This window comes from Crinia signifera, chromosome 7 (assembly GCF_055691185.1).
Source record: "Crinia signifera chromosome 7, ASM5569118v1, whole genome shotgun sequence".
NCBI lineage: Eukaryota > Metazoa > Chordata > Amphibia > Anura > Myobatrachidae > Crinia > Crinia signifera.
Window position 1 is genome coordinate 88,030,585 of NC_139223.1, and position 21,047 is coordinate 88,051,631.

Below are 21,047 nucleotides of genomic sequence, written 5' to 3' on the forward strand. Positions count from 1 at the left end.
TTATTGTGCCCACCCTGCTCGCGGTCAGCCAGCCAATCGGGTGCGGCGGCTCCTGATTGACAGCGGGACCGCGAGCAGAGCAGGCACAATTTTTGAAATAGCTCACCAGGTGAGGGACTCGGGTGCCGCCGTGCGGAGTGACAGGCAGGGAGCGCCGGGCGGTTCACACCGGGCGCCGCAGCTCTCACCTGTCCTCTCCAGTCCAGTCAGTGACAGCAGCGCGTCCGGCCGGAAGTCCACATGACGGCGCAGTAAGCAGGCCGCAGGTCACCGCTCAGTCCAGCCGGCTCGAGGAGGAGCGATCTGCAGGGAGTGTAAGTAGCGCTGTGCAGCAGACGCTGGGGCAGCCGCGGGTGGGGTATAGTCAGCTTTACCCAGCCTCAGGATATCAAAAATGTAAGATTAGGTAGGGATAAAGTTAGGCTGCAGGGTAGGGGTTATGTTTAGGCTGCGGTTGGGGGGGGGATTAGGGTTAGCTGCAGAGAAAGGGGGGACACTTAGGGTTAGGAACCACAGGGGAGGCTTAGGGTTATTTTGCAGGGATGGGAGGGTTAAGCTGCGGGGAGGGGGGAGGGTTAGCTTTAGGCTGTGGGGGGTGGAGATTGAGGGTTAGGCACCCCTGGGGAAGGTTGGGGTTAGCATGTGGGGGGGGATGGTTAGGGTCAGGACTAGGGACGGGTGGGTTAGGGATTAGGGTTATTTTAGGATTTTTAGAGGGGTCAGTATTTTCAGCTTCAGGATGCCGTTGTCGGGATGTTGACAGCTGGCATCCCTACAGCTAGTTATTCATATGTATTCCGTAACCCCTGGCGGTCACACTTCATGTTTATGTTTACTGGGTGCAGTGTTTTAATTGATTACTTGCAGCCACACAATACATTTATCTGGCACTATCCTCAGCCTTGTGTACCATTTATTCTTTATGTTTAAACATCAGCTTTAACCCCACCAGTACAGAAATTAGTTTGTACCTGCATGGCCAGAATATATATATATATATATATATATATATATATATATATATATATATACAATATTCTGTGGGAAACGCACACTTTCCAATGTAATTCAGGCAGGGGTTCAAGGTCTGAACAAATAGATATAGTAAGCCAGCCAGAGAGACCCTCAGTCTCCTGGAACGACAGGACCAGCACACCCTTATATTAGATGCAAAAAGTGTATTTATTGAAGCATCGTGTCAATCATCATCAAAGAGATAAAAATTCATCATACTTAGCAGTGACTGGCCAAGGACTGAAGACAGCAGCATACAATCATGCACAAGTGCCCTGACGGGCCATTTCGGTAAGTACCTTTCTCAAAGGGCATCCCTAGTCACTGCTAAGTATGATGAATTTTTATCTCTTTGATGATGATTGACACGATGCTTCAATAAATACACTTTTTGCATCTAATATAAGGGTGTGCTGGTCCTGTCGTTCCAGGAGACTGAGGGTCTCTCTGGCTGGCTTACTATATATATATATATATATATATATATATATATATATAATATTAGGGTTACCACCCGTCCGGGATTACTCCGGACAGTCCGGTAATTAAGCCAGGTGTCTGGACGGGTGGTGTTCCAGAGAAGATGCCGCAGCGCGGGACCTGCATGTCAGACCTGGCCTTTCAAATCTTGCGCCCTGATTGGTTGCCCGGACCGCGAGCTCCTATATGCTTCGGGCGGCGGTGCGAGATTTGAAATGTCAGGACTGAGAGGCAGCAGGTCCCGCGCTGTGGCTATCTCTCCCGGAGATTGAAGTGACCCCCACCCGGCGCCCCTCAATGCTCCTGTACTGCCCCCCCCCCCCCCCATCAAAAAAAATAATTTTAAGAGAGGCGACAGTGAAGTGTGGAGTGGCAGGCAAACGGGAATCAGCGGCCGTTGATTGGCTGAGAGAGCCGTCTGTCACGGCTCTTAGCCAATCAACGGTTCCCCCTGTGCAATGTCTCTATGTTTTCAAAGCAAGCACTCTGGCGCCGCACCACAGACCCCTTTCATTGGTGTGCGGTCATTGACTTTTGCAGCAGAGCAGGATGGGGGACCTGACTCTGCAATGCATCCTGCCCACTAAAAGCTGCAAGGGTGCCACCCCCCACTGCCTGATGGATCAAATACAGCGCTCCCGGGCCCCACTGGCTCCTTGTCTGGAGATGAGCACAGGCAAGAGGTGCAAATGCTGCTTGAAGTTCAAGGTACTGGCTCTGCTGATAATCCTGCACACTTTCCATTTTATATTTGCAATATAAAATCACAATGTGTGGCATATGCATAATGGGCATCATGGGTTGTAGCATGTCTGTAATGGTCTATGGTCATCATCTCTGTGGCATATGTATAATGGTGTATGGCCTATCTAATGGGCATCTGTGTGTGGCATTTGTATAATGAGCAACTCTGTGTGGCATATCTATAATGGGCATAACTGTGTGTGGCATATGTTTAATGGGCATAACGGTGTTTGCTATAACATGTAATGGGCCGTACAATGCTTGGTATAACGTTTAATGGGCAATATTACATGTGGTATACAATGTAATGGGTGTGTGACATGTAATCGGCATTATGTTGAAAATTTTTTACTTTACAAAAATGTCAGTCCTGGCATAACGAGTAATAGGCATAATCTGTAATGCGCATTATGGCATGTGGTATACTATGTAATGGGTGTGTGACATGTAATCGGCATAATGGCACTGTCTATGTCATTCCTCCTTTACAAAAAACTGTTTCAGTCCTGGCATATCGTGTAATGGGCATTGCAGTGTATGGCGTAACATGTAATGGGCATCGCGGTGTGTGGCGTAACGGGCATTACTGTGTATGATGTAACTGGCATTATGGTATTCAAAATCAAGAATAAAATTGAAGCAAAGGTTTAAAAAAAAATCAACATAAGGCGGGTCAAGGGGCGGAGCTGGGGCGGGGCAGTGGGTGGGCGTGTCAAGGGGCGGGCCACTGTCCGGGAATCTCTCAACAAAAAGGTGGTAACCCTACATGTAATGAGGGTTAAAATGTTGTTTTATTAGGGTGTTTATTAAGGTAGACAATTGAGTTAATAGAAAACATTTATTGAATAACAGTTATGGTGTGTACACACGTTAGATGTGCCTTAAGATCCTATCCACGATCTGATCAGATAGGATCGTGGATAGGATCTTAAGGCACATCCGATTTGCATCCTATCTTGACTATATAATGCAGATCTGCACTATATAGACAAGGCAGCCAAGACTTTCTGGCTTCCGATACGTGAACGCGCATCGGGATCGGATCGGGATCGCAAGGGTTAAAACCCTTGCGATCTGCATCCGATGTTGATCTGATGCCGATCCGATGTTGACTATATCGTCAACATCGGAAAGGAAATCGGACCGTGTGTACACAACATTAGAATAAATAATTGTCTTAATTATAGTTGAAAGGCAAGGTTTGCAGTGCCATATATGTGAAGGGTATGCCACCGTGCATGGACGTACGCTCACAATCGGTGACACATGCTGAGTTTTCCATTGAAAAAAGTCGAGACCCGTCGGTGCACTGTGGCGTACACTCAGATATACGGAAGATTTCAGTGTGAAAACGGACGAGACCCGTCCGTATACGGTGGCGTACGCTCTGTTGTACGCCAGTTAACGGTGTCTAAGAGGAGATCCGTCCGTATACGGTGGCGTACGCTCAAGTGTGCGCCACTCCCCATTGTCGGTGTTTGTGACCATCCGTATGCGGCTTTCTGTGGGCGGACTTTTGCACACCGTCCGCGTACGGGAAACGTATGGTGAAACGGACCGTACGTACGTTTCACCAACCTAACCAGAATAAGGCCCTTAGTGTGTGGGGCATAATGTGAAGCAAGGGCATTAGTGTGTGGGGCATAATGTGGCATGGGTGCCGGACGGGATCCTGACAGGCATTTACCTGACATCAGGATCCCTACTGTCAAAACACTGACAGCCGGGTTCCTGATGGCCGTCGGCTAGAGGGAGAATAGAATAGGTGGCTCGCTTAGCGAGCCACCGTGCCCGCAGCGTGGCGAGCGCAGCGTGCCCGGCCAGTCGGGATCCCGACTGTCCGACCCCTATACCACACCCCTGTGGCATAAAGGTTATTTCTATTTGTGAAAGCATAAATCTGTTAAAGTATAGTGCATTAAATACATCAAAGTATATTAAATGCACTATTTTCACGAAATTACAACACTCTGAGTGCCACCTTCATTGCTATTGCTGGTTAACCGGGATAAGGTTGGTTGGTCGACAGTCATTAGGTCGACATACTGAAAGGTTGACATGGGTCTAGGTCGACATGGAACAAGGTCATCAGGTTGACACAAGCATTAGGTTGACATGGGCAAGGTCGTCAGTCAAAAGGTCGACATGGGGTTTTTCACTGTTTTTTGAGCCAACATGTGCCGACAGGTGGTATTTTATGCCATACCATCCACTAGGGCAGTGATTTTCAACCTTTTTACCTTGTGGCACACTAAATAAGATTTTAAAATTGCCAAGGCACACCATGAGATCGCCAGAGGGCAAAACACATTGGCTCCCACAGGAAAAAAACAAACCTATTGGGCTCCATATATAAAAACAATCACACTGGTCCCCACAGGTAACAAAAATAAAATACATTGGCCCTTGACATGAAAAGAAGAGACCAGTAAATAACAGTTGAACTAGTGGTGGCATTAAACTGGTTTGGGCATCTCTAGATCTGGGGGAACACTTGAGAACAGCTGAAGGCACACTAGTGTGCCACGGCACAGTGGTTGAAAAACACTGCACTAGGGTGTGGTGTGATCAAATAGTGTGCCGAGCATATTGAGGTACCATGGCAAGCGCAGCGAGCCATGTGAGGGGACGTGGTGCGATGTTTCAGTGTTCATGTCGACTGTGTCGACATTTGGGTCAAAAAAACAGTAAAGACCCCCAAGTCAACCTTTTGACTCTCAACCTTGCCCATGTCGACCTAATGCTTGTGTCGACCTAATGACCTAGACCCATGTTGATCTTTCAGTATGTCGACCAACTTATGGTCGACCATATGATCCATACCCGTTAACACCACCATCCACTTTCAGGCCCCATCCCCTACATTTTTATTTGACCTCAATCCCCCATCCTGTACCTCTCTCGGGTCGCCATCAGACCCTTTCAAAATCTTGCTAAATGGGGTCCACAAAGGTCTTGCTACGTCCCTGTATGGAGGCCTTTAATATAATCATTACACCGTTCATGCTGCCCCATAATGAGGCAGAGACATCCCTCTTTCCACAGATGACAGCAGCCTAAGTGGGTGTGGATCGTTTTATCAACCACACTTAGGTCGACAGTCATTAGGTCAACACCGTTGGGCCGACAGGTGGCAAGGCCGACAGGGTTCTAGGTCGACATTGTTTTAGGTCGACACATGCATTAGGTCAACATGGGTTAGGTCGACATGGGTTTTTTTCACTTTTTTTTTTTTACCTGATTGTCGACACAGTCGACATGGACACAGTTGGAAGTGAACCGCAGCCGCACGCTATGCTTCGGGCACACTATTTTATTCTGTTATGGCATGAAATACCGACTGTTGGCACATGTCAAAAAATAGTGAAAAAAACCCATGTCGACCTAGACACCTGTCGACCTTTACCCATGTCGACCCAACGGTGTCTACCTTATGACTGTCGACCTGTGCTGTTGACAATACGACCGTGTCCCGCCTAAGCAGCAGCTAGCACCAGCACCCTGATCCCGCCATAATTGACACTGACTCCTTTTGTGGCCTGAACACAGTTAGATCAGAAGCTGCTGGCATTGCTGCCATGTCTGACTAGGCCAATCATCCATCTGTGTGCGAGCATATGATGAACCACAGCTTCCGTCTGACACTCAGCGACCCGGTAACAGAGTGTGCAGGGAGGCTGGGATTTGTAGTGAATCGCCATTTTACATAGTGTTCAGTTTTCTGCGGACTATATTTCCCATCACCCCCCGGGAAATGCGCAGAACACAGTGAGACAACTGGGAGCCGAGTCTCCAAGATGGCCACTTGGGGAAGGAGGCGCGCTGGGCTGGGAGGCAGAGATAGGTGAGTATGGTCCACGATCAATAGAAGCGAGACAGGGAGCATCAGTCCCCCGGGTGGGCGACTCGACTTAACACTCGTGATTATGACGTATCGCGATTCCCTGAAGTAGCGGTCGCGCCCTCTGTGCCTGTAACAGGGGTGCATCATGTGTGCTGCTGCTCAGCTGTGCCAGGCCCGAGGTCAGGCAAAACCCGAGGGGAGGTGGTCGTGGGCATCTTACACGTGTGTGACCACGCCTGGGCAGGGGCAGATGGGAAGCAGCAGACGTTTTCTTTATATTTTTTAGTGCAGGAGTGCATATAACACGCTGCGCCCCTCTTATATGACCGTCCCACAGACATGTCAGATGAAGGAAGGCACCTAGCCATTGGCCTTTCCCAATGTGACATGTGTGTCCGGGGGGCTCTGGCTGTGGGCAGGGGCCTGGTGAAGGCCGCTAGGGTGCTAGTGGTAGGGATGTAGTCCACTTCTGCATGACATTAAATTGTGCTTTAATGACAATAAAATGCAGTGTTTGTGAGAGCTAATAATCGGTAAGGTTATTAATGTGGAGGATTGCAAAAGACCACATTAGTAGTGTAGTGCTGACATGTAACTCCGGCATATTTAAGGTAGACAATAAAAAATATATACATTTTATATGTTGTCAAAGACACACATACTCTTTTTTTTTTTTTGCCACCACACACTCACACGTTGAAATACACACACACACACATACACATATGCATGTTGCCATTTTTACTTGTATGACATAAGTATTTTGTGTTTCCCCCCCTACCTTTCCTTCTGCTAACTGCAACAGATCCCATCCAGCAAGGTGACTATGCTTAATGTATTTGATACTTTGTGTGTGATAGTGGTGTAGGCAATGAACATAATAAAAATACAAGGGGCCATATTTATCTATAATTGCATTTAGGCCCAGTGATTATTATAGCATCATTCTGGCAATAAGAAATTACTTGGCAATGTTAAAAATAAAACACATGGGAGTGGGATGTTTGGGTCCCCTTTTAATAAGTCCCAATCCATGAATAAGGTTGTATAATTAATTTTGAACTTTCTTATATCATAAATCAGTTAAAGCATTAAGTTAATTCTATTAATATAAGTTTAAAAAGAAAGTGGGGTACTTGTGTATTATCACGGCGCCCATCGTATACCATAAGGCATGCGATATCGCGCGATGTTCTACAATGTCTTACAATTTTAAAATGGTATGGCATTGTATATCGCATACAATGCGATGGGAGGCGATTATAACTTGTATAAGCACCCTAATGGGTGCTTACAATGTTAAATGCACCCCCACGCCACCCCCCAGTATAAACGTGAACCCGAAGCGTGGCGAGCGCAGCGGTACGCGTCCTCCGACCTTTTCATACCCCCACTATCCACTTCGGCGTGGAGTTGATTTTATAAAGTGTGGCGAGCCACTGAGCCCGAAGCGTGGCGAGCGGACGCGCATAACTTCACAGGTATACGCGTCCCCTTGTGGGGCTTGCTGCGCTCGCCACGCTTCGGGCTCGGTGGCTCGCTGCGCTCACCACACTTTATAAAGTCAACTCCACGCCGACGTGGATAGTGGGGGTATGAAAAGGTCGGAGGACGTGTACCGCCTCCCCTCGTGGGCTCGCTGCGCTCGCCACGCTTTGGGTTCACGTTTATACTGGGGGGTGGCGTGGGGGGTGCATTTAACATTGTAAGCACCCATTAGGGTGCTTATACAATTTTTCATTGCATAGGGGGCTAAAATCGCAGTGCATCGGGTGTATGGCATGCGATGAAAAATCGAGCGATCACATATCGGGGGCGCCGTGATAATACACAAGTACCGAAAGGGGTTACCATAAAAAAAAAAATACAATGCATTTGTGATTATGCCGTACTCAAAACACATAAGGTAACATAACATTAAAGCTCTGTACAATAAAGCTCTGTACAATTAGACCGGATTTGGGTTCTGATTTTTCCTGTGCAGGGTAAGCATGTCTAATGGTTTAATTATGTTAATAATAAATATTTTTGCATTAGCTTTTTGTACAGAAACAAAAAGGTTTTATTATTTTAGTAGTAAATGCACAGACTTTCTTTCCTCCCACTCTGCTTGACCCATTCCAATCTGGCTTCCATTCTCTCCACTTCACTGAAACTGCCCTCACAAAAGTCTGCAGTGATCTTCATGCTACCAAATCTAAGGGACACTACACTCTGCTTATTCTTCTTCCGTTGGTGTCCCACAAGGTTCTGTTCTTGGTCCTCTTCTTCTTTTCTCTCTCATCCTTAGTGTTCATTCTAGCACCTGCCATCTTTTAAAATCCATGCAGTTCCTCTTCCCTGCCTGGGGTGTCGCTGTCTTCTTTTTTTATTATTATTATTTTATTTATAAGGTGCCACAAGTGTTTCACAGCGCCGTACAAAGGAACAATACAGGGAGACAAAACTTGGCATAACATTAAATAAATAACAAAAATACAGTACAAATAAAGAGCACCACAGTTCAATACACATTACAGCTTAAATGTAAGTAGTGAGGACTCAATCAACATACTAGAGGCTTGAGGCCAATGATGGAGATGAGTATGCAGACGAAGATGGTCACTGAGTGTTGGAGTAAAGGAGAGCTGTGAGTGAAATGAAAACCAGATTCTAGCAGAGTGTGGTCTGTATATCAGCACTGATATGCAAACCAGACCTGTGCTAGAAACACCACAGCAGACCGCAACACCCCTGGCAGGGAAGAGGAACTGCATGGGTTTTCAAAGATGGCGGGTGCTAGAATGAACACTACATCCTCATTAAGTGAGCTCATTAGTTCTTTTGACTTTTAATATCATCTCTGAGAGATGAGATGAGATGATCATCTTCCCACCCTCCCGCACAACCTTGCGTCCGACAATCTCATTATCTATTGATGGCACGACTATCACCTCTAGCTCCCAAGTACGCTGTCTTGGAGTAATCCTTGACTCCTCTCTCTCCTTCAAACCACATATTCAGCACCTCTCACAAACCTGCTATTTTCATCTAAAAAATATTTCCAGAATTAGACCTTTCCTCACTCGGGATACCACTAAGACTATTATCCACTCACTGATCATATCCAGGCTGGACTTCTGCAATCTCCTTCTAACTGGTATCCCTGACAAATGCCTGCCTCCACTCCAATCTATCCTCAATGCTGCAGCCCGACTCATCTTCCTCACGTAACGCACTACCTCCACCTCCCCTCTTCTACAAGCCCTTCACTGGCTTCCCTTTCAGAATTAAATTCAAACTTCTCCCACTCACTTACAAAGCCGTCACTCCTCTGCCATTTACATCTCTGACTTATATACCATTACACTCCCACTCGTCCCCTTCGCTCAGCTAACACCCGTCGGCTCTCCTGCCGACTTATTACCTCCTCCCACTCCTACCTCTAAGATTTTTCATGTGCTGCTCCCTTACATTGGCATTCTCTACCTCTCCCCCTCAGACTCTCCACTTCTATACAGAACTTCAAACGGCTCTTAAGACCCACTTCTTCACCAAACCCAGCCAACTGTCCTTCTATTCCTCGCCCTGTCTACCCCTCCGGTGTCACCCCTGTCTGTCTGCCCCCCCTCTTTATATTATTGAGTACAAACAAACCTTTTATACTTCCTTTAGAACAACTGGCATTCAGGTGCTGTTGTTTCCAATAGTATCTAGCTTAATTAGGATTAACATTTACAGATATATTCGTGTTGGCACATTTCTCATCACCAGTATCGGAAAAATGTGTTGCACCTAATTTTACTTACTAAAAGTATTGGTTTTAAAAAATGTATGTCAGTTTTTTTTTAAACTTTTTATGGAATGGCCTACAATCTTCAAACCCAGATTCTGACCATAACCCTCCCCGCAAGTGCTTAACCCTAACCTCCAAAGTCCGCCACTACCTGCAAGACCGCTGTTCTATTTAACAATGTCAGTTATGTCATGGGTGGATGATATTGTGCATGCATATTTAATGGTATCATCAGTGACGTCACTGGGACCCCACTGAATAAGTGTGTTGTTGGTTACATAGCCAAAATGTGTCTGTATGGTTAGCCGGGGAGGGACATTAATTATGTGCGGGAGCTAGCATCCGTAACGATATTGAGCATGCGCATTCGATTTTTTTTTTTTTTTTTTAAGATACCGCTTAGTAAGGCCTTGATCCTCCCCACCCCCTTCTAAGTGGCTAAACTTAACCCACCATCCCCGTAGCCCAGGGCTGGGCAATTGCGGCCCTCCAGATGTTGATGAACTACACATCCCAGGATGCTTTGCATTAGTTTTGCTATGTGGCCATGCTGAAACTGATGCAAGGCATGCTGGGATGTGTAGTTCATCAACATCTGGAGGGCCGCAATTGCCCAGCCCTGCAGTAGCCGAACCCTTACTTACATTCAAGATGCCGGCTGTTGGGATTCTGTCATTGGCATTATCATACTTGTGGAAGTCCTGGTGTTCTGACAGCAGTCAGAATTTTGGTGCCGGTAAATTGTTAGTCGTTTAATAGAAAGGATCGTTCATTCAAAGTGTTTGTGAAACATGGCATTGCCAATTGTGCCAATTTTCAGAGTTTGGTACATTTTCCCAATTTAGCGACCAAATTGAAACCTACAGGGCTGCTTTTGCAATATCTTACATATAAGGGATCGTTAATTTTTGATGCAATCCAGTGCATAGTGCTCATGAACATACCCCTCTTTCACCTCTCCCTATGTTAGAACGTTTTCCAATGTCATTCTGTGTCTCCTATCTATATACAGGCCGTATAGTGTAGAAACATCCTGTCAGAAACAGGATATGCACAACAGGACTTGATTTTATTTCATTGCCAGCCCAATAATTGCTAAACATGGTTTTTAAGTTATAATTCTATTTAACTTTGTACAACTTAATGTAGATATATGCTTTGCTGTAGTGACAATGGGTGTACTTGTTAAACATTATATATATTTATAAGTTTTTTATTTTCACAATGGAAAGTTTTGTTACCTCTTGCCTTCTATATTCCTCTTCCCAGAACCACAGTTGTGTGTGTGTGTGTGTGTGTCGCACAATTATACAATCAGGGAGTAAAAATATAGTTTGAAAACGGTGTATATATACTTTCTTTTCATTCCTCCTAAAGCTGGGTATACACTGGGGTGACAGGCATTCATTCTGATATCGCAAGGAATGCATGTCAGCGGAGATTGCCAATACACACTGGCACAATTTTAATAAAGAATAGAACAATAATGATCTGTCCTTCATTAGCATCTTGTCTGGTTTGATGTGCAGTACATCAAACTCCATGATATCGCTAGTGACAGCACTAGCATGGCATAGGTGGCAGTGCAGGTCTGTTAGGGGTCAAGGGTGCAGGTGGAGGGGGAGAGGACTTCTTTGCCCATTCTCTCTACCTGCTGCCTCATGTCTGACCATCCCTGCCATGCCCACTTCTTGCCTCAGGTCTCCTTACCTGCACCTCATGTCACTTGTTTGCCTCCACCTCCCTCTAGATTGTAAGCTTCTTAGAGCAGGGCCCTCTTCCCTCCTGTTCTCACATCACCCTTCTTGCATTTCAATTACAGCTCTCTTACTCACCTACAATCTATACCTGCATCTATTCTCATTCACTTCCCTATATGTCAGCTGTATTGTGTACTAAGAATTATGCTTTAATAGTATTATGTCTAGTTCTGTGTACCCTATACTGTTCTGTGTTCTATATGTATGGTGCTGCGTACCACTTGGCGCCTTATAAATAAAAATATAATATAATTTATACACCCTACACTATATGCGCTGATGTGAGTGATGTCATCTGATCTGCCATATCAGGTGATATATTGCTCAATGTGTATCCAGCTTAAAGGCTTCAAACTTTCTGAAAAGTCCATTTTTTGCCAATGGTTTTCTGGCGAGCATTATGAGTCATGCAAGAGTACAACCTACCTAGGTCTTTTGGTGCTGATCTATTGACCTTCACCTTACCTTTGCACAGGTAACATAGAAACAAACTGTAGGATGATATTCAATGATTATATTGCACCCAATCCCCATCTAAAGTGTTGAGAAATCACAAGCAATATTAATTGTATTTTGGTGCATTTCTTTACGAAAAGTACTCTAACTACATCAGGCAATATGTTCTATGTTTATTATAGGCTTTATTGACTACTACTAGTGCATAATTATACATAATTATTATGGTAATACCATGGAAGGCTTTCCGGCTAATTAACGAATTGATCTCAATTAATATAAATAAACTACCCACACCTAGAGACAAAATATTATGCAGTACTACTTAAAAGCAATATCCATTATTAGTAGGGGATGCAGTCCATATGCCGACGGACTAAATACCGACCGCCGCAATGCCGGCACTTTGTCCCTCTATGGGTGTCCACTCAAGCACTGAGTGTACTTAAGAATCAAAACTTTGGCTACCTAAAAAGTGCTACCAATTCTATATTTATTAGTTTTTCTCCAGTGATATACCGAAATCGATTATATACCGGAATCAATGCTCTAAAACTGGTATCCTTACTAAGTACCTATTGTCTGGGTTTTTATAATTACATGATTCAGACAGTTCATGAGACATCAAGTGGGAATTCAATTAGCCATGGTAAGGTATACATACACGTATTTTTATTAAGGATATCGTTTGTAAAATGTACCACCATATATATGCACTGGTCATATTATTCAAAGGATGCCTGACATTACTAGTAGTATTTTCCTCATATTGTAATTAACTATTTGGCTCAGAGGGGATGATTAAAATCTTTTGGTGCCTATCGCCCGTCACTTTAGATGGAGCAATATGAAAATGTGTGTTCAAGAAAAAAATTGCATACTAAACCTGTGTAAAGTATTTGGTAAGATGGGTAAAATGTGTGAAAAGTCCTACTATGAGTAGGAGGTGAGTAGGAGCTTACAAATGCCAGGATTTGGGGATTAATTTGCGCGTGTCATTCCATGATAATAAACATTACATTTTGACTAAAAAGATCATGTGAAATATATTTTTTGAGCATGTGTTTTGATTATTTTGTACAAAGTAAATGTTTTGTGTGGTACATGATGTGCTTTCATTTTGAGCAAAGCTTGACATGAAAACTGGTAACATGGAATGATCCACCAGACAGTGCTTATAACCATCAGTCACTGGCTCAGACCATAACCAACTGTGCGGAGTTAGGTCAGAGTTCACACTGCGTAGCTCCACCTCTTTAGCCACACCTGCCTACTTAAAGACTACCATACAGCATTTCCCAGCTGAGTGGTGCGGTATGTGGCATCTGTAGTGTCAATCCCAGTTATCCTGCAATTCAGAGGTTTTCTTTCGTGAATCTCTGGAACACACAGCCTGAGTTTGGCCGTCCTATTAGCACCCTCAGGATTCAATGGTAATCAAATTATTAATGAACATTAGAAGGAATCTCTGATCTTCTTAACCTTGCATGACTGTGAATACAATTTCTATTAGTATTTATCCTCATCCATGGCAGCTTCCCCACCTCCCAGACAGAAGCAGATCTGCAAGAACTAAAGGAAATGAAAATAAGATTATATGCCAACATAAGAATTTTCTGAAAATGGAGTTGACCTTCAAAATGTCACTGTTACAGACACAAGTAGAGCCACAATGGGTCTGCATTCAAATAGACTAGCCTTATATTTTTTTTTTTTACCATAACCTTTGTTATGATACCAACCTGTAAAATTCTAGTTCTTATTTTCTGCAGTCGCTCCCGGACAGTGCTTGAGACAGACTTCCCTCTATTTGACAGAAATACACATTTTTAAGTAGAACGGGTTGGGATCGTTTGGTCTACAACAACTAGGTCGACATGGGCCTAGGTCGACACAAGCATTAGGTTGACATGGGCAAGGTCGACATGGGGTTTTTCACAGTTTTTCTACCTGAATGTCGACCCTGTCGACATGGACACGATTTGAAGTGCACCACATCCTCTCGTTTCGCTCGCCATGCTTCAGGCAGGGTGCCTCGCTACGCTCGCCACACTATTTTAGGTACTTATGTAGTATCTGGGCTGCCGATTTTTTGATTGTATGCCTTAAGTTAAGGCATACAATCAGATGCGATATCGCATCGCATGCGACCATCGGATGCGATGACCCGATTTTTCCATAGGAATCAATGTTAAAATGGACTGAGTCCATTTTAACATGGAATTCAATGGGAAAAAGGGGTCCTTTTCATACCCCTACTATCCAAGTGGGCATGGAGTTGGATATAAACCTGTGGCGAGCGTAGCGAGCCACCGAGCCCGAAGCGTGGCGAGGGGACGGTATTCTGTGTCCCCTCGCGGGGCTCGCTACGCTCACCACGCTTCGGGCTCGGTGGCTCGCTACGCTCGCCACAGGTTTATATCCAACTCCATGCCCACTTGGATAGTAGGGGTATGAAAAGGACCCCTTTTTCCCATTGAATTCCATGTTAAAATGGACTCAGTCCATTTTAACATTGATTCCTATGGAAAAATCGGGTCATCGCATCCGATGGTCGCATGCGATGCGATGCGATGTACCCGATTTAGAAATCGGCAGCCCAGATACTACATAAGTACCCTATTTTATTCTCCGACCATGCCCTAGTGGATGGTAGGGCATGAAATACCTCCTGTCGGCTCAAAAAACTGTGAAAAACTCCATGTTGACCTTTTGACTGTCACCCTAATGCTTGTGTCGACCTAGACCCATGTCGACCTAGTTGCTTTAGACCCAATGACCGTATCCAAAGTAGAAGATAGGTGAGGCACAAAGAATTCAGCAGCAGAAGGCATACAAACAATACTTTGACCATCTCTGCGATTATGTCCCAATATGACCCATATTAGCAATTAAGCAAGGCAAAAGCTCATTTCAAATCCCAGATCCAATGAACTTGATCTTTCTGCCTGTCTTGTAACTCCCCAAACCCATTGGTCTGCCTGTGGTGTGAATCATGGAGTTGACCCCAACTTACAGAGGTTTTGGTGTGTTAACAAATGGGATCTGGGATAAATTCATGGTCTTATGTGTTAAATTGTGCTGCAAATTTATTTATTACCAGTTTCTTATATAGTGCACACATATTCCGTAGCGCTTTACAGAGAATATTTGAACAGTCCCTGCCCCGGTGGAGCTTACAATCTATATTCCCTACCACATGTACATGCGCACACACACATACATTCTAGGGTTAATTTTATTGGACGCCAATTAACCTACCAGTATATTTTTGGATTTTGGGAGGAAACCAGAGTAAACCCACGCAAGTACAGGGAAAATACCCAAACTCTGCACAGTTAGGGCCATGGTGGGGATCAAACCCATGACCTCAGTGCTGTGAGGCAGTAATGCTAACCATGACACCGTCTGTGCATTGTTCTTTTTGGGTCTGTTCAGACTGCACTTTTGGAATAATCTGATAGCCCTAGGGCAGGCATTCCCAACCACGGTCCTCAAGGCACACCAACAGTGCAGGTTTTGTAGATATCCAGGCTTGAGCACAGGTGACTTAATTAGTATCTGAGGGATTCTGAATAAACCATCTGTGCTGAAGCCTGGATATCACTAAAGGTGCGTACACACGGGGGCGATTTTGTGTAATATCGTAGGAAATATGGTCGCTGAGCAACCATATTGCCTGCGATGGGAGTGTGCACCGGCGATATATCGCTGGGTGCGCACTCACGTTTTTACCCCTGTTGTGATCGCTGGTCGCAGGAACATGCTCCTGCGACCAGCTGATTTCCACTGCCGGGCCCTCCCCCGGCAGTTTCTTTTTCATCAGCGACCATCTCTGGACGCTGATGAACAGGAGACACAGAGCAATATATCTCCCCCCGTGTGTACGGGGCTTAAAACATGCACTGTTGGTGTGCCTTGAGGACCGTGATTGGGAATGCCTGCCCTAGGGGATCAAGCAGCCCATGATAAATTAGCAAGGCTAATTGAATTCCGTCCTATGTTTTGTAATCGTTCTAAAGAACTAATAATTTGCAGACTAGAGTATGTGGTATGGGTAGAATAGGTATCTCTCTGTAGGGTAGATGTATGAAGCAGTGGTAAGGGAGAAGTGATAACGTGCCTGGTACTTTATCACTGGCCAATCAGCTCCTAACTGTCCCTTTTTAAACCCAGTTGGTAACTTAACAGCTAGAAGCTGATTGGCCAGTGTTAAAGTACCAGGCACTTTATCACTTCTTCCATTATCACTGTTTCATAGATCTACCCCTGAGAGAGATGCCTAGTAGTGGGGGTGGGGGGGATAAGAGAATCACCATGAGCCTACTGTAATGTCCTGATAATGCATATATATATATATGTACAGACTTCTAAAGATTTTCTCTTTGTCAGGGCGCCCTTTTCCACGGGAGAGTGGTACATCGTGCATGAGATTTACAATGGTGAGAATGCACAGGACCAGTTTGAGTATGAACTGGAGCAAGCACTTGAAGCTCAGTACAACTATATAGTAATTGAACCAACTCGCATTGGAGATGAAACTGCACGCTGGATCACCGTGGGAAACTGCCTGCACAAGACAGCAGTACTTTCCGGTACAGTCTGCCTTCTCACCCCTCTAATTTTGCCTTCAGAGTATACACCCTACTTGTCTCTGCCAGCTGGTATAATTAGCTTGGCTTGCTCTACCCTTTATGGAATCTCCTGGCAGTTTGACCCGTGCTGCAAATACCAGGTGGAGTACGATGCCTATAAATTATCAAGACTGCCACTACACACTCTTACCTCCTCCACGCCAGTGGTGCTTGTAAGAAAGGACGACGTCCATAGAAAGAGACTACAAAACACGATAGCTCTTGCTGCACTGGCATACTGTGTTAAGAAGCTGTACGAAATGTATGTTGTATGATTTCCACAGAATGCTGAAGATGCAACATTAACACATTTTTGGTGAAATTTGATAGAGCTTAAAGAATTTTTTTTCAAAGGAAAAAAATATTTCAGTGCAACTGCACTGATAATTTCAGCGCTATATACTAAGATGATGTGGACCTGCTGTCAAGTCGGTATACCCAACTTATAACACAACATGGAATATCTTTACAAGGGGGAAATGAGGGAGTTTTTTTTTCCTTTATTTTTTAACATAGACACTTAAATATTTGTTGTACCATACTTAACCAGCCAGAAGGTCATGTGACTATTAAAATAAACTATTGGCTTTACTTGCTTCCCTATTGTGGACTTAGAAAATTAAAATGGAAAATAATTATGAAAAACAGTCTTGTCATGTTTAACTTTTAAAATAAAAGTGCCTTTTCCTATCCTGCAACCACTTCATATAGGGTGTCTAAGAACGGTCAGGGATTTTACCTGTTAAGACACAGATTTAAAAATACCTTTTTAAAATCAAGGAAAGGATTATATGGAGTTTGTGCACAAATAAATGCTTTTGGTTAATGAAAGGTCAGAACATAATGAAAGGGCCTGCTAAAGCATGCCCAATGTAAGTTATTCAAAGTGCTAGACCAGGATATTGATTGCAGTTATGAATTCCATAAAGACTATGAATCGTCTGCTATTCTGGGTTACTTTTACTGTGTTTATAGATGTATATTACAGCAGAAAGAAGTTTGTGGTAGTTTAATATTTGGTTTTATTTGTGGCCTCTCTTCTCCAGGCAAATTTCTGTTTTATCTTGATGAACACAACAGCAGCACTTACAACTCTTTCCTTTTTTTTTCTTCAACTATTTACAAAATTGGTCTTTTATCAAAAGTATTTAAAACCTACAGCTTAATTTTTTGTTTTCTTGAATTATTACTTTTTTTGTCATTTCTAGAGGTGACTTTACTAAGATAATGGTTAACGAAGGAGGAGGTGTCCATAAAAGCCTATTTGTTTCTGACTAACCTTTATCTGGTATATTCTAAAACAGATAGGCAACCTGTAGCAATCCAGCTGGTGTGAACAGCACATCCCAGCATGCCCTACCAGTATTTCTATTTGGAAATGCTAGAATATGATTGGTTATTATGAGCAATGCCCCCACTTACTTTAGTAAATTTTGCTCCCGGTTAACTCCTTAAACCTCTGTCCGCTCATGGCTGTTGGTATTGTTGTATTCTGTCTATAAAATATCTTTGTGGCGTGTGTTTTTGCTTACTGACCTTTGCTTAGCACATGTATGAAATGTGAATAATACCACAAGCTTCATTTTTTTTTTTTTTATATTAGATGCTATTTCTTTAAAATAATACATACAGTATATAATATTGGAAGGCTCGTTCTGTATGGATTTTGCTTGTATGTTGAAAAATACATGGTAAAATACTATTTATGCTATTTTTGCTCCATAAAACATCTAAGAATATAATATAGATGATCTATTTGTGGCAGAAGTTGGAATGCATTCAGTTTTGTATTGAAACACATTTCCCAGAAGTGTAAAGCGCCACTATAATGACTTATGGGGCAATTACCTTCATTATACAACTGTAAGGATCACTGAAAATGAAATTAACCCAACATCACACACTTTTCTGATTCTGTGAGATGAGGGAATATGTGCAATGTAGTTACCAGAAATCTCTGTCACTGCCGTCATTGCAGTTTTGCTTTGCCATTTTGTAGAATACCATTCCACTCTGCATTTGTATACATTTCACAGAATGTACAATATATTCAGAACAGAGCTGGGATCACAACTGATTCACTTTACTGTATGATCTGTTTGTTATAGGAGTAGGGAAACATTTTAGGTCAACTGCTACTGGAAAAAAATGCAAAATGTCAAACCAATTCAGATTGAAGTACATATTTTTCAGAATACTGTAGGTAGAAAATGTAGGAGATATCTTGCTTAACGTTTTTTAGATATGCTTTGTATGTAGTGCCACATGTTGCACTTATTAAAAAGGCTTGGAGCAAAAACTTCTATATGTAGAGTTCTGTTTGAATAATAATTCCCCCCCCCCCCAATAAAAAGAAAATTAAAAAAATTACTTGCATGATATGAAAACTTACCGTATATACTCGAGTATAAATTGACCCAAATATAAGCCGAGGAACCTAATTTTACAACAAAAAACTGGGAAAACTTATTGACTCAAGTGGCACCCTCACTCGAGTATAAGCCGAGGGAGGCTTTTCAGCATAAAAACTGTTCTGAAAAAGTAGGCTTATACTCGAGTGTATATATGGTAATTTTATCAAAACTAATGGCAGATTATTTTTCTTTTACAATATAAACACTTAATTTCTGAGCTTATTATTTTTTTGGAGTGCCCTGTTACAGACTACAACATGTCAGTCAGAGCTCATGTACTCTTAGGAGACACCTCCCACAAACATAAAATGGGAATAAGTTTACCATGAGGTACACTGTGAAAGATTAAGTTCCTACCAATGTAGAACGATATGTTAAAACCCAAGCTTTCTGTTCTAGTAAAATGCTGGTATATTCAACTTTATTTATGGCTTGATTTAATCATGAATAAAGTGAAAACAGGGCTGCCATTACTATAGGCAGTATTTTGTGTGTCAAGATTTTTTTTATTTTGGCTTTCCGATTGTGAGAAAAAAAAATATTTACTACATATATTTTGTTGCCCAAGTACAGCTGCAAAGTATAAAATAAATACAATAAAAGTAGTCTTTTGTGGAGTGAAAATGGCAAATTGACCTTCAGGTGCCAGAGGCTCACCAACAATCATTCCCTTCAAGCACTTTTCTTACTAAGGTGTTTGGTCTGAAAAATAATTAAACTCTTGCCCATGTCCATATCCCATGGGTTCCCAATCTTTTTTGAATCACGGCACCCTACAGTATCAGAATTTTTTCACGGCACCCCTAGGCCGTAAAAAAAACAAAAACAATACATATAGATTGAGTTTATATGCGATTCTTATGTTCAGTTATGTGGTAAAGGGCAGTATTAGCATCTGTTTGTACACATTTTATGATTGAAAGCCACCAGAACTGGTTTTGCCTATAAATAATTAACCATAAATAATTTGAATTGGTCCTGCACCACCAACCCGGGGCACCCCTGCAAGTGTCCTGAGGCACCCCAGGGAGCCACGGCACACAGTTTGGGAACCACTGCCATATCCTTTTATGCATTGATTTGCTGACACATGGATGATTAGATATTTCCATTCATGTGTACACTACTATCTGTTGTATCTGGGGCTAGAAATACACATGCATTCCCAACAAAACTCATGTTGCACTAATGCATCCACATATTCTGGCTTCCTCTATATCAGGCATGTCCAAACTATGGCCCTCCAGCTGTTGTGAAACTACACATCTCAGGATGCCTTGCCATAATTTTAACATTCCCTAATAGCAAAACTGTGGCAAGGCATGATGGGACTTGTAGTTTCACAACAGCTGGAGGGCCGTAGTTTAGACATGCCTGGTCTTTATCAATAGTGAAGTTTTGGCCTAGCTTAAGCTGGGTATTTACTTTGCAGTTCAAACAAATGCACTGATCTTCTATATTACTTCTTGATTAGTGTTCAACCTATACACACACCAAGCTACTTTTATGTCCATTTGTGATTTATTCAATGGGACCAGGAATATGGGATCACAATTTTGAAGCAAGACCTTAAATTAATTCGTTAATAACAATAAAATCTTAACAGCCAAAATCACATTGTACAAAACACATCAGTGTAAAAAGAAAGCAAACCTAGGTTATGCTAACATCCTAAAAACATCAGCTGAAAGCGCATTTGTATTGCAGATGGAAGAAAACTATCATACAAATTACCCGTGCCTTCACAAATCTAAAACCCTTCTGAGACGGGTGTGTTCAAAATGTGTAAAAAGGATGTCTTGGATCTGATTAAAATATTCCTGGTTCTCGTTAGAACACTAGATCTGTACAGAGCCTGAATGGTTGTCAACTACACTCTAATGTTTTTATTTGTGGTCCTTACCATATGCTCTAATTTACCCTGCT

At 43.1% G+C, this 21,047-nt stretch overlaps 1 protein-coding gene across 2 annotated transcripts; it reads left to right on the forward strand.

Moving 5' to 3' along the window:
- The first annotated feature begins 5,883 nt into the window (after window positions 1–5,883).
- Window positions 5,884–17,397, forward strand: TMEM11 (transmembrane protein 11). 2 transcript variants are annotated; one of them, XM_083153455.1, is made up of 3 exons: window positions 5,884–6,082; window positions 6,888–6,902; window positions 16,466–17,397. In XM_083153455.1, exons 1-3 carry the CDS (start codon window positions 6,036–6,038, stop codon window positions 16,980–16,982), a joined length of 579 nt encoding a protein of 192 aa, XP_083009581.1. In that variant the 5' UTR covers window positions 5,884–6,035; the 3' UTR covers window positions 16,983–17,397. The 2 variants fall into 2 exon arrangements, with proteins under 2 accessions (XP_083009581.1, XP_083009582.1); XM_083153456.1 differs by lacking the exon at window positions 6,888–6,902 and having other exon boundaries at window positions 5,891–6,082.
- Window positions 17,398–21,047: the final 3,650 nt, after the last annotated feature.